This window comes from Ooceraea biroi, chromosome 9, assembly GCF_003672135.1.
Source record: "Ooceraea biroi isolate clonal line C1 chromosome 9, Obir_v5.4, whole genome shotgun sequence".
NCBI classification, from domain to species: Eukaryota; Metazoa; Arthropoda; class Insecta; order Hymenoptera; family Formicidae; genus Ooceraea; species Ooceraea biroi.
In genome coordinates, this window is record NC_039514.1 from 14400342 (window position 1) to 14414568 (window position 14227).

Consider the following 14227-nt stretch of genomic DNA (forward strand, 5'->3'; position numbering starts at 1 on the left):
ATAAATTTGTTAGCGGGAACATTCAAACGGAGAGAGAAATAGCCAATCCTCGCTTATTGAGTAAACATTTTCAGTAAATCACGTCTAAAGTTTCGTGTCATCAAGTTTCATGCGTATCCTCGATCCTAATTTCACGAAATTCATCTTCATATTTTTTTTGCATACTATTATATATTTATTTCGTTTCTTTTTACGTTATTCCAATATATACAATTATGTTAGTATTAGTAATAGGTGGATGTTCAATGCATATTCAATATATGCTAAAAAAATTATTCAAAATTAAAAAACTAAAAATGGTTCTGTACTCCGCTAAAAGTGAGTAAAACAGCGACGCATATTATATTCTATCTTTCTCTTTCTTCCTCTTTTATCATCGGAATCTCACTTAATGTTTTTATTTTCTGCCATTTGGTCGACGAGGGCGCGTTTCAAGTTCATTATCAGCGAAGCTGTAGAATAGAAAAAGTAGAGATAATTGGCAGTCCATGGTTATATAGTCAAAGGATCACAATTTGCACATAGCTGTCGACCTTTAATAGTACTCGGTCGGTGTTGTTTATTTGCATCATCGTGAGGGTCGTAGATAATTGCAAATGCGCTTTTTGCGTCTGTCGCCCGAGGAATCAACGCACTTCACGGTCGCGCATGCGTGCCGTGATTGTGACTGGTCAGTTCCGGTTTTCCGCGCAACGGCAGTGCTCGGCTTCCGTCCCGCGGACGACTCGGCGGGGGACGCGCAGAGATGTACGTGAACGCGACGGTCGCCTGTCATGTTTAACCGTTTCGCCGCGGTCCGGTGAGCGTGTGGTCCGTCTGTTTTTCCGAGCGCGAGACACCGACATTGCTAGACACTTCGCGTTTCCCCGTGCCTGGCGTGGCGTGTCGCAGCACCCGAACGGAAATGCAGTTCTACAATAAGAAGCTGCTGTCACCGGGTCAGCTGAAGAGGCTCAGCGAGCACAAGTACAGCTGCACGACCAACAGTCTGCTGGACGCGCTCCTGCAGCCCTGGTGGGACTGGCTAGTCAGCAAGGTTCCGCTCTGGCTCGCGCCCAATCTCATCACCGTACTCGGCCTCATCGTCAACGTCATCACCACCTTGATCCTTGTCTATTACAGCCCGGACGCGAAAGCTGAGGTACATACGGCTCGTCTATCCTAACCACAACTCGTCTAACGGAGTCCGTGCACCTCGCGTGTTCCGCCACATACTCCGCGTGCGTTTGTGCGAGGCGATCTTTGCTGGCGCCAAATTTGTACTTGACATTTCCGACGTCACGTCGACGATGTACATGAAAGAACGTACTCTCCTTCATTTCGACGTTTCTTGACTACTTCTCTCGACGAAATTGCAGCGAAATCTTGTGACGCAGTATTTTTGCAAGAGTGATTTGATTTGCAAGCTCCTCGCGCGCTTCGCATAGAATTATCTGTGGCAATGTTAATGTTAATTATCAATGGGCTTTTGTTTTGCTTGGGACGATAGCGCGCTATTAACGAGTATGCAAAACGTGCGAATGTATAATGATTCATCATTTATTATTGTGACAAAGAGGGGTCTGTGTATATCTGTGTGCGTTGGGCTTATGTAACTTCACTGTACTGTAAATAAGGAATATCGCGTTTATACTTTAAACCTTAATCTCGAGTAATTGATGAGTGAACTCCGCAAAAAGTTTGTTTTCAGTTCTTTGTGACAAGTTTAATGATATGTGGAGCCTTATTAGCGTGTGATAATTTCACAACTGCGGTAAGATTGACAAGCGTCGCGTTTGCTATTTTGCAGGCACCAAGGTGGGCATGTTTTCTATGTGCGCTTGGTCTATTTGTGTACCAGAGTTTAGATGCTATCGATGGTAAGCAGGCTAGGAGAACTGGTACATCGACACCATTGGGTGAACTGTTCGATCATGGATGTGATTCGATATCGACAGGTAGATGACATATCGTTACATTATTTTTCATTTATCTGTTACCCAAAGAATAGTTTTTTGAATAAACTGATATCGGTTTCAGTATTTGTTGCTCTGTCAGCGTGTATAGCGGTACAGTTGGGCTACTATCCAACATGGATGTTTTTCCAGTGTTTCTGTGCAATGACGCTTTTCTATTGTGCTCATTGGCAAACCTATGTTTCAGGTATGAAATGATCTTTGTAAAGATAAAATATTCATTTGTGCTTTTACTTATTAAAGTAAAGTATCTTTATATTAAATAAAATATCTTTATAATAATATTAATTAATATATAAATAATATTAACTAATGTATCTTTTGATAGGTTCTTTGAGATTCGGTAAAGTTGATGTAACGGAAGCACAATTCACGATCATAGGCATTCACCTGATCTCTGCGCTTTTCGGCCCACAGATCTGGATGGTAGAGGTTGTATCATCTTTGATTACATCTTGTATATTATTTATATAGCAAGAATATCTTGTATAGCAATTAGTGTACTGTGTAATTTATTAGCATTCTGCACAACTATTTGATGAACACAAATAATGTACTTCACATTTGCTTTTTCATAAGCGTAATCGTAATGTTGTGATAATTCTTTTGCATACACTAGATAAATTATTGCTAACGCAAGGTATTCGTTGGCTTAACTATGTACGGTCACGTTATTGCAACTGTTTGCAAAATGCAGGACAATTCAATTTTCCCAAAAATGTACAATAATAATTCTTGTCGAAAATTTAATGAATAGTCGTGCATATTGTAATTTATTCTTAAAGAAATGTAAGTTGAGATGCAGGCAAAAGATAAAACTTTAATTTGAAAATTATATTTTGTGTACTTCAATTATATAAAATCGCTTTATTTATTTCTAAAAATTTGTTTGCTGAATTTGTGGAATTACTAGATATAATATTCAGCCATTACGAATATATTAATTATCATAGAATCATTGCCTGTTATTGTAAACTTTACATCTCATCTGGTAAGTAATTTTAATAGCTTGCATTGGCATATATGTTGCCAAGGAAAGTACTTAAAATAATAATATATAAAAAATTTTAGATACCTATCAATAACTTAAAACAAACCTATCTATTTCTCTTGCATCAGAATTTATAATGATAAAATTATTATTCATATATTTATTATAACATGTCTTGTTTACACTATAAATGTTATTTCTTGTAGTATCACATACTACATAGTATCACGTAATATCATCAGTATTTTTTTCCATATGCAAACGAAAGAAGGAGATAGTTTACAATATTGAAGAATCACACTGCCCTGCTTGAAAATGATCCTTATCTATGAGACTTTGTCATGGAGTTTGACATCTACGAAACATATTAAAATTAATGAGACAATATCATTCTTCACATGATAGTTTAATGAAAATATTTTTTGCAGATACCATTCTTAGATGGTTTTATGTTTAAGTATTTATTAGGAGTTATGACAGTGGTGTGTGCACTGGCAAATTTGTATTCCATATTTTCGGTGATTTTCACCGGAGGAGTGGGCAAGAATGGTTCCACTGTGGCTGTAAGTCCGTTAATTAGAATCTTTTACATGCAGAACAAATATTGGGAGCAGCATGGCATGAGGAGCGGCGCTGAGATTACTTCTTTACTGCAAAATATTTACTGATTTTTAACACGCATTTTACTTCTGTATTCCTTACTAATTATATTTTCCCCGAAACCCTCTCGATTTCTCGACATTCCAACATCCTGCAATTTTCATAATGAACTGTGTGTCGTTATATCGGTAATTCGCATTTCTTCCATATGTAAATTCACATTTCTCAGGTTTCAAGTAATGTCGTTAGTGTTTCAGTGTATTGCAAACAAAAAACTACTTTTCCCGCAAAGATGATCTCTTTCGATGTAAATTATATGTAGTTTTCTGTGATATATCTTTTAATGTTATATATTCGCAATAAAAAATTTTGCAGCTATATCAATAGTCGATCACTGCTCTTTTGAAACAATTTCAAATCAAGGATTACATCTTTTAAAAATTGTCAAACAATTTGGCACAAAATTTTTAATTTGTGTAAATTTGTATATAATAATACGTGATAATGTTACCTAAATGATTCAAACAGCAGACTATATAACGAATGCAAAATTTGTTTGCGTACAATTGCAATGAATTTGTTTATATAAATAAGCTGCACTTTTATTTATTCTTTGATAATTGTGCAGACAAGCTTTAATGCAGACAAATATTGCAAAATCTTTATATTACTAATGTCTATAGTGTACATTTTATGTATAATTGTTTTTCAGTACTCTTGAAAAAAATATTCACATATTTCTATAGATATCAAAATGTTCAAAATCTGTGAAAATTTATAACATCCACATATTAAAAAAAATTAGTGTTTCTAACGGACAACAGGGAGAACTCTTGGTATGTGGGATATAGGATGAGGTAGCTTTTAATATCGATACATCGTACTCTGATCAGCTGCTCTCTCGTGCCTGAGTAAACTTGTAATTTTATTATAATGAGAAAAGAAAGCATGTTTCATGTATTATATGTGCAGTAAATACGACCACAAGTAGAACTAAGCCCATTCAGAGCGGTATTATCGCAGTAATGTTATCACGAGAGATACAACTGTAAGACCAGATACACGCACACACACACTCCCACACAAACAAGGCAACGAACAATTGTCATCACGAACAAAGATTTTGTGGCTTTGTTTAGATTCCTGTGCTCGGTGTAGGCACGCTCAGTAACTACGTAGCAGTGCTCTTTTATGCAGGCTACGTATACGTGTTCCTTGAATTCTGTAAAGTCTTTGAATCTGGTGGGATTGGAAAAAACGGTTCCACGATTGCAGTAAGTCTTCCCCAAGAGCGTTGTTCGCACAGAGCAACCTATTCTCGTGTCCTTTTGCTATTTTGTACAGTAGAAATCTTATTTATCTCTCTTCTACATCTCTTCTCTTCTTGCTTGCTATCCTCTATTGATCTCTTCTATTGAGAAACTTACATCGGGTGTTCGGTTGGATTAGTAACGTCGATGTATGCTACCTGCGTATTAAGCCCCACCAGAATGATACAATTAATAAACCAGTATCTTTGCATAATTTATACAAATGCTTTTTCTAATACCGCGCGATGCTTGACGTAGTAAACAATCTTTAAATAACTTTATTATTCATGAAACACTTATATTTTCTGTGTTGGTGTTGCTAAACAAATATAACTGTCATGCAAATACCGATAGTATAAGTTAAATTGAATAAAATAATCTTAAAAAGACTTTTTATTGCATCAAAAAGACCACTACTTATGTAAATTTTCTGTCACAATCTTAATAAGTACATGAATATGTATATTTAATGAAAACATCTATTAAAAGACATTTATGTATGATTAGAACTTGTAGTTTTTTTTTATGAAATTGGCAATGCGACTGCAAAGGAACGTGATGTGTGAATATGTATTACATGAGGATAGCAACACGCTCGTGTATGATCGAATGCTGCACACTGATAGAGTTTTGATTCTCTCGATTCTTTTTCTTGAAGTTCGTGCCACTGTGCATTATTCCTTGCACTTATCTAATCGTTATTTTATATGCTCTCAAAATAGCAGCAAACTTTGCATAAGATTCCGCATTTTTATCATTTATACTTTATAGGCTTGTTTCTTGTTCCATGATGTTTGTCTCTTACTTTTTTTTTATTTGATTCCTTCCGGAAGATTATAAGTGACTTATTGACTCATAATAATTTATCTGACCTTGCTTACTGTAGCAGAAAGAAACTGCATACATAAACTTCCGTGAGAATCTCCTGTATAATGATAAAAACATTTTGCGTTATTACATTATTACAGAGCAACTGTAAACTATAATTAAAGGCCATAAAAGCAACAAATATGTATTGAAATATTCAGCTGTGGATACATTTAAAGTAACATAAGGATAGTGCATTTTACATCATATATATGCATATGCGATTATATATGCATACATATAAGACTACGTTCTTTCGGTTAATTTTGTGATAATATTAGAAATTGCGATAATAACAAGACGCTAAGAGTACGAAATTGTTTCAAGAGCGAATAACGTATTCCTGATGTGTATAATTCCATGATTATTAATAAACTAACATATCAGGGATATATTATACATATGGGGAAAGAGAGCGTTAAAAAATCCTCGTATATGTATGAGGATAACTTCTGATGACTAATCAAGAGATCTTTCATGTCGCTTATATAGTTGCCATACACTGGCACAGAGGTGAAGGTGTTTCCGTTATGGGCTGCTGTGGGCATCGCTATTTTACTTGCACAGAGCAGCATATCCGTCATTCTTGCCGGTGGTGTCGGAAAAAATGGCTCCACCGTTGCAGTAAGTTAGCTGAGAAAGTAGTGGGACCATTGTGTAGTGCACTTTTGTTTTAGTTCGCGATTTGGGCCCATACCTTTTCGATATTGTGGGCGTACATTATTAGAATGTAATAAATATTATACATTACCTGGAAGAAATACTATACAGTATTTCTTTTTATTATTATTTATTCTTTCGGTATAATTCATTTTATTTGCATTAATTGATAAGACAAATTGTGCAATTTAATAAGTAACTGGTCAAGAATAATAGTATTCCGTTTTCGTAAATATAACAGTGGGCCTAAATCTAACAACGTCGTATAAAGTTACTCATCACATTACTATAATATAAAATATTGTCACTTACTACATATTTGTACCTTGTTTTTATACCACATTTATCTTTATCGGGAAAAATCAATCCTTATCTCTCGCTTCCTCCTTCATCTATTAGTTAGAATAATTCCTTTTTCTAATATAATTGTTTTCGGTTTTTTTTGGATTGGGTTTTTGTATATGTATTAAAACTGTAGAGACATAGAAATTGTAATAATGAAATGCTATGTATCGCTTATGTGCGTCAATGACGATCTTGCATTAATCTCATAATATTCCGATTTTGCATATTTTATTTTACATATATATGTAAAATAAATGTATATGTAAACTAAATGTTAGAACACGTGTTGCATGCATTAGATAAAACATTAATATGTAACAGTAATTAGAACTATGCGTTTTCCTTAATGTTTTATATTCCTTTAGCTTTATGTAGTATCGTTCATTTTGTGTATTTTCAATAAATCTATTTAGAATAACTGTACGAACATTTTGTTAAATATATTACATTAGATAAAGTTTTATTTTATCAGACACTAAATCAGATTCTATCATTATTTAACATATTTCTTTTTATTAGATTAGCAATAATTTCCTTGTTGAAAGCATGTAAAATAATAAAAAGTATAGAAAGAAGCACTAATACTATATTATATTTCTATAAATATAATAAATATAATATTATATATTGTATTTCTGATATGATTTTTTTTATAAAAGTCTTTTATAAATGAATCACAATTAATACCTTTTACATCAGCTGATATATATATATACACACACACATACATAGAGATTAATTATTTTGACAAATAATGCTAAGGCATATATATTGAATCAAGCTTTTGCAATCAAATCATCTTTATCGTTTCTGCGGGCACGAAATAATCTCTGCATATAGCTTCGTTCTATGGTGATCATCTTCAGAGTTTCTGCATAAAATCAATTTTGTTTCAGGGAACATCTGTTTTATCGCCAATCATTCCATTTGGCTTCGTGGTAGTACCAGCTTACACGATATATAGAAAAAGTGTTGAACATGTCTACGAAAATCATCCAGCCTTGTACATACTTGCGTTCGGAATGGTCGCGGCCAAAGTTACCAATAAACTAGTGGTCCGTAAATCGTTACACATATACGTGCATCAGTATCTATGTTCGCGCGCAATATTATTTCTCACGTTGCTTTTCAGGTTGCACATATGACCAAAAATGAAATGCAATATTTTGATAGCTCATTGATTGGTCCAGCTATGCTGTTCCTCAATCAATATTTCAACTTCTTCATCAAGGAATACTACGTTCTTTGGCTGTGTTTCGTAAGTCCTCTACGGAATAACGATTTCCTTTCATCTTGATATCGGCAATATTTTAGTACAACGAAATGTGTATGTGCGCAGATCTGGGTCACTGTGGATCTTCTCCGGTATAGTGCTCAGGTGTGTCTTGAGATATGCGATCACATGAAGATCAAGCTATTCAGGATACCGCTACACGATCATCATTCAGGCAGCATCCAGGGTTCTAACACCGAGAAAAATGGTACTAATAGGTCACAACGTAATAGATTGCATAAGAAACATCACTAGAGCCAGCTGGTGATAATGAATGTCCTGTATGATTCGTCTGATGCGTGTGTAAAGAAGTAATATGACAAGGTATTAAATACTTGACGAGTGTACTTGACCATGTACATAAACCGTGTTCGAACAGTACAGCTCATTTATTATCACGTTTCATTTATGATTTGTTGTTTCAGACCAGTAATAACGAATAACGTTAAAGTAATTAAAGTCTTTAAGTTTACTCGATTAGCGGTTATTATGAATTTTTAGTAAAGCGTAAAACAACAGAGAGTGCTGTTTAATCGTGCAATAAGAAAAAACAGCACTTGCTCCATACTCATAAGAAAAAAACGTGATAATTACACTATAATTCAATGTTTGAGAAGCGAGAGATACGATATAAGTTTCTGTCTGTATGAGGATGTTATGAGTTTGATATCACAATCGCATTAAAGTTTTAAATACCGATAATTTATCTGATTCCAATATAAGTTCACTTGTCGCTGTAGAGTCGAAGGAAAAAAAAACTTGTTATAGTAAAATAGGATGATATATCAAATATAAAATCAAAAATTGTTTCATCGTTCATACACGAGTAAATTCAAGTTTGTCGACAGTTAATATGTTGTAGCAGCTTGCTTATCAGAATGCTAAGTCAATGAATCAAAAATTCTTTATGAGATTTGTTATTATTTTATGATTTACGATCATTTATAATATCATTTTAGTAAAAAAATGGCATAAAATATTTTTTATTTGAAGTTTTTTAAAAAAATGCTACTGATAAGTTGACATGCCGATAAATGAAAAATTTATTTATACCTATTAACTAAAATTTGTAGAACAATACAAGATTTATTGATTTGTTTGCTTCAAATACGATGCTCTCGTTAAGTAATAATGAACTGTTAGCACACGTGTGTTTCTTTTTGAAGCATATAGTTTTTGATAACGTGGAACGTGTCATGACTATTTTCTATTTCTGCACGCGTGTTTGTGCATCTGACAAAAAGAATGAAAAGGAAATGTTTTAACGATAACACGATAAATTGAATTGTATGAGACATGTCAGGGCATAAAGAGGCTAACGGCAGTTGTGGTTCTGCAGTAAGATGCGCGCGTTTGTTTACTTCTACATCCTACGACAATAGATACAATTAAGACAAACCGCTTTGTTAAGAGATTCTTTACATACATAAGTGTTACTACACATTCTGAAAGAGAGAGAGAGAGAGAGAGAGATGCGTATATACATATATTTTAAATATACTTTCTACATATACACTTTACACGAGAACGTTACAAGCAAATGGCAGATACATGCTTAATTATTATTTGTATATTACATGTGTAATTTTACTAAGATAAACACCCCCCCTCTCGCTAAATAACGACTAATTAAAATTTTATAACCGTTAGATTTTTATTACATATAAATTGCAAATACTTGATGTATGATAGATACCCGTTAAAATGTTAATGTTCGTAATTTTTCTATTATACTATTCTTAAAGGAATGTTGTTCTAAGAATATAACGAAATGAGGGAATGGCCATTAACAAAAAAAATATCTTAATTTAAAACAATAGCTTTTTTTTAAACATTAAAAAATTTTTTTCATTTCCTCCCCGCGTGTGAAACAATTTCGAACACCTTTTTCATTTAAGAGCTTATTACGTTATTATAAACGGAATGAAATAGTAGATTAATGAACTCTAATCAATGTTCCTTTGAAGAAGTACTGTAAAAGATAACATGTAAAAGATGGATGAAATGTTACTTCACAAATTGTACCTTATCTCAAATTTTGTTGCTGAATTGTATTATATTTTCTGGATAAACGAATTAACTATGACATGCTCTGTTTCATTCTAATTTAACCAGACTCGGAAGCTTCTTTCGAGAGAATAGCTTTATCTGAATTACTCAATTTACTAACAGTTAAAGATAAAGGCAACATGCTGTCTTCTAATATTCAGAAAACTGTTATTTATAGAAAGTAAAATTAATGTTGGGGCGGAATATGTGTGCACTAAGAACAAAAAAATTTGTTTGTCGTTGCTTTCCTGCTCATTTGAGAAAAAAAGATTAATAATTTAATGATAAAAAAGCTGATAAAAATAAAATTTATATCGCTGAATATTTCACACGGAGGGTTAATAGCATGCTTCTTGTGCTGGTTGCTTCATTAAAAAAGAATATTTTCTTTGCAAAATTTGCTTAAGAATGCTTAAGACGTAACCCACAAAGGTAATGTGATCTTTGTGTAAGAATCTGTATTAGGACAGGTCTGCAGAGAGATCAACTTGTTTACTACTATAATATTAAGAATGCGTACCACATGTATGTCATGCACCCTTACGAATACCAAACTGTCATTAGCTTCTTGCATGTTCTTGAATCGCCATTTGCATGTTACTATTTGGTTTTTTAGCCTTGTTCCAAAATTAGCTTCAGTCCATTCATATATCTGCGAAATAGAGTGAATGTTTTACTTGCTAACTTTAATGGGTTAATCCTTTGTCAAGAAGGAAGCTGGAGCTTTTTATACTACAATTTAGAAATTGGTTGTGAATTATATATTTAAAATCTTTGCAGTCTTGATTCTAATCAATAATAAGCAATGATATTTGTATAGATAATTAATCATTATTTAAAAAATTTTTGAATACATAATGATACTGATACTGTGAAGTAGAAAAGTGATTATCATGTTGTAATGAATGAAATTTTTCCCTTAAGTCTTTCAAGTTTTTGGTTTTTAAAAGAAAATTTGTTTAGCATTAAACACATTAGTGTAATATAAGTGGCAAATTACGTTCCTTGAATACACAAAGGATTTTTGTTTGAATTTTTCACAGCATATATATTGGAATTATTTTGCATGTTTTTCTGCCTGCTGCTTGAATTTTGTTTTGAAGTTGTGCGTAGCGACAACAAAACCGAGCATACAATTTTAAGAATAATATTTGTGTATTACTAGTGGCAGGGTGGTATACATTTGTACTTCTCAGAGGAAGCAATCCTCAAATTATTAGGGGAGATAAAGCATAGATGACTGAAAAATTAAATAATAAAATGTTTTCTGCTTAATAATATACATTGAGATAATAAATATGAAAAGAAAATAAGTGCATCAATGTTCTCTTTCAAAATTTATCTTTGTTCAAACAAAACTTTTCATCATATATACGCCCTCATGTCTCCTCTTTTAATCGAAGCAAGTCATTTCTGGAACTGAGTAGTACAGAAACAGGAAAAAAAATCCATGTTCTTCAATTCTATTGGATTACTTTTTCATTATTATGCTTTTCACAAAAAAGAAATTCAACGAATTTTAAGCAATTAATTGATATTAAAGAGAAAAAAAATATTCAGACAGATTATCCAAATTATGGCATGATCATAAAATTTTCTGTATCATGCAATATGAAAATAGAAAATGGAGAACATGAATTTCGTTTTTATACTTCTCAATTCTACGATACTCAAATTTTTTCATGAATCAAGTTTAAAAAAAGTTAAGAAAATGAAAAATGGGAGGAATGCTTATAAGAGATGTCACGGGAGGCAATAGTAATACATGTGTCGATGTCTGTATTCGTTGGTATGCATGATGAGTTTTGTTCACAGTTCACATGATGGTGGAGGAAGAGCCGCTATTAATCGAGGAACATCATCACGGATCCGATACAGCCGTCGATCTCTGATAATAGTGATAAATGTTATTGTTACTTAGCGACACATGCCACGACTTAAAACGTAACAACGTGTTAATCGAGATAGATGTACAGACGAAATAGCAAAGGCCCGCTGATTTCGGATCGAGACGACCGAATCAATGTTGCGAACACATTGCGGAAGAGTACATAGTAATGCATGCAGAATGATTTATCCGTTTAATGCATGGTGTATCTTATATACATAAGAAATACTCGTGCTGGCGCGCGAAAAAGGAAAGGAATATCTCCCGCGCCCGTTTTTATATCGATGTTTTGTACGTTATTTCGATACATACATACGTGGAATTACTCATACATGTATACTTTTTCCTGGAAGTATATAGAATTTTCCACGAAGACAGTACAAAATGCGCAAGAGCATTAGCAATATCAGCTAGCTGTTGATGACAGTGGTGCCGACGTAATGTTTATAACGACAATTGTATCGAATTGCATTTACCGGGTAAGGCTACTTCTCGCTATGCGTTTGCGCTTGTTAGATTATTAACCACGATTGTGCAAGAGTATGAGAAAATATATTTTGCGACGTCGCACTTCCGCGCGTAATCAAGCCTTTCGCGCGATATTGTTGACAGTGAACTTGAAAGATGTTCATAACGAATTAGTAGGATAATCAAATTTAAATTTAACGAATTATTGTGCTAATTTTCAACATCAACGCGAGGATCTTTCTGACTTCTGCGATGAATCAACACTCTTAAAATGCTCTTGAAAGATTGCTCGTGAAAAGGATCTTTCGATGAAATACTTAAAACGCTATTTTGTTTAACGTTAAACACTAAACTGTTAGTTTAGTACGATTACTCGTAATTATTCAGGATTATTTGTCTTTTAGTGAGTGATATAAAGATAGATAGCTGTTAGAATCAGATATATATAGATATATATTTTATACAGTAACATTAATTAATACTAACTCTGAGGAGAAACAATTTCGTAAGTTCGCAGAAAATTGTTGTGTACACATTTATAAAGTAACAAAGTCAACGAGTACTGCAATATTATGAATGTTAATTACAATTTCTATTTCTTTCGTGAATCTGCATTCGATGTTGTTTACACATACTTGATTCTCTTATCTACACAAAACTGTCTAGCAGTCAATATATTAGAACTTGATTTAATTCTCACGAATATATTTGAGATTATCTTCTCTTAGGTAATGATCCGCGATCTAACATGGTGTTCGCAATAGCGTAATATAATTTGATATCACGCTGTTAATATATAAGTATTATGATTATATACTTCTATCGTGACGATCGTAATTTATTAATTATAATTGGTATGCTGTTTATAATAAAATTTATACGAACGCAAAATGAATCTTCCTTTTTAAAATGTTCCTAATATTCTATGAGAGAAATCCGAATTATACATGTTGCATTTTTTATTTATTGAAAAAAGATTTATTCTCGGCTTCTCGTATGAAAAATCGTTCGTCTTCCAGTTACTGCTGATGATACTCTATAATTAACAATAATCAGTAATCGCGCTATGTCCAAAATTGTTTGCCGTAGCAAACTAAGCAAGTTACGCCTTGCGGATGCATTAACCGCGATTTTCGAAATCGGGCCGCGTATTCTCTTCCTAGGACCGTCTCGCGGCGAATCTCCGCGTGGGAATATTTTGGACATTCGCCTCGAAAAAGCAGCGCCCTTGTTCTTCGTCTTATCATCGCTGACAAATTGTATATATCATTGGGCTCGACATAGTTGATGACACCCGCAAGGTTCTGGCCCCATTCCTACCCTCGTATACGCACTGATCTCCACTCCCTCCACGTGCCCCCAGACGTTCAGCTGAACCTGACCACCGTTATTGATCCGCCTGGTGACGCCGCGCGAGTACGCGAGCCAACCGGGCCACGACGACGTACTTCTGGACATGCAGGGCCGAGTTCGCTCTTTCGAAGAGCTCGCACTTAAGCTTGCAATTCATAATTGACAAGTTGGAGTTCAATCAGCTGAATCTATATTTGCAGAGAATGAAGCTGACGTTCTCGAAACTCGTTACGTGCTCCGGGCCACGGTACTCTTATAGCATTTTTGCTCTTTCTTATCGTTTGCTCTAAATTGGATGAAACGGATTTGCAGAGTAGGTTTAAGATCGCAGACTTACATCTAGAAAGAGCATCAATCAGTTTATTAAGACATACGAAGAATCATTTCGCTAAAATCGAGGGAGGAAAAAAGACAATGCAAAACATAAAATACCTGTAATTATTACCTGTATATTAATTATATTTTTTA

General features: G+C 33.8%; 1 protein-coding gene across 8 annotated transcripts; it reads left to right on the forward strand.

Annotated features, from left to right (window-relative positions):
- Nucleotides 1-713: 713 nt before the first annotated feature.
- LOC105275992 (cholinephosphotransferase 1) lies at nucleotides 714-13297 on the forward strand. Of its 8 annotated transcripts, none has more exons than XR_003406992.1 (11): nucleotides 796-1141; nucleotides 1790-1937; nucleotides 2020-2142; nucleotides 2284-2387; nucleotides 3375-3509; nucleotides 4686-4820; nucleotides 6216-6347; nucleotides 7625-7783; nucleotides 7861-7986; nucleotides 8068-8325; nucleotides 11866-13297. XR_003406992.1 is itself a non-coding variant. In XM_011333264.3 (11 exons), the coding sequence occupies exons 1-11, from the start codon at nucleotides 905-907 to the stop codon at nucleotides 11940-11942; spliced, it is 1518 nt and encodes a 505-aa protein (XP_011331566.1). In that variant the 5' UTR covers nucleotides 796-904; the 3' UTR covers nucleotides 11943-13297. The 8 variants fall into 8 exon arrangements, 7 of the variants coding, with proteins under 7 accessions (XP_011331567.1, XP_011331571.1, XP_011331566.1 ...); XM_011333264.3 differs by having other exon boundaries at nucleotides 8068-8209; XM_011333265.3 differs by lacking the exon at nucleotides 6216-6347 and having other exon boundaries at nucleotides 714-1141; nucleotides 8068-8209.
- Nucleotides 13298-14227: the final 930 nt, after the last annotated feature.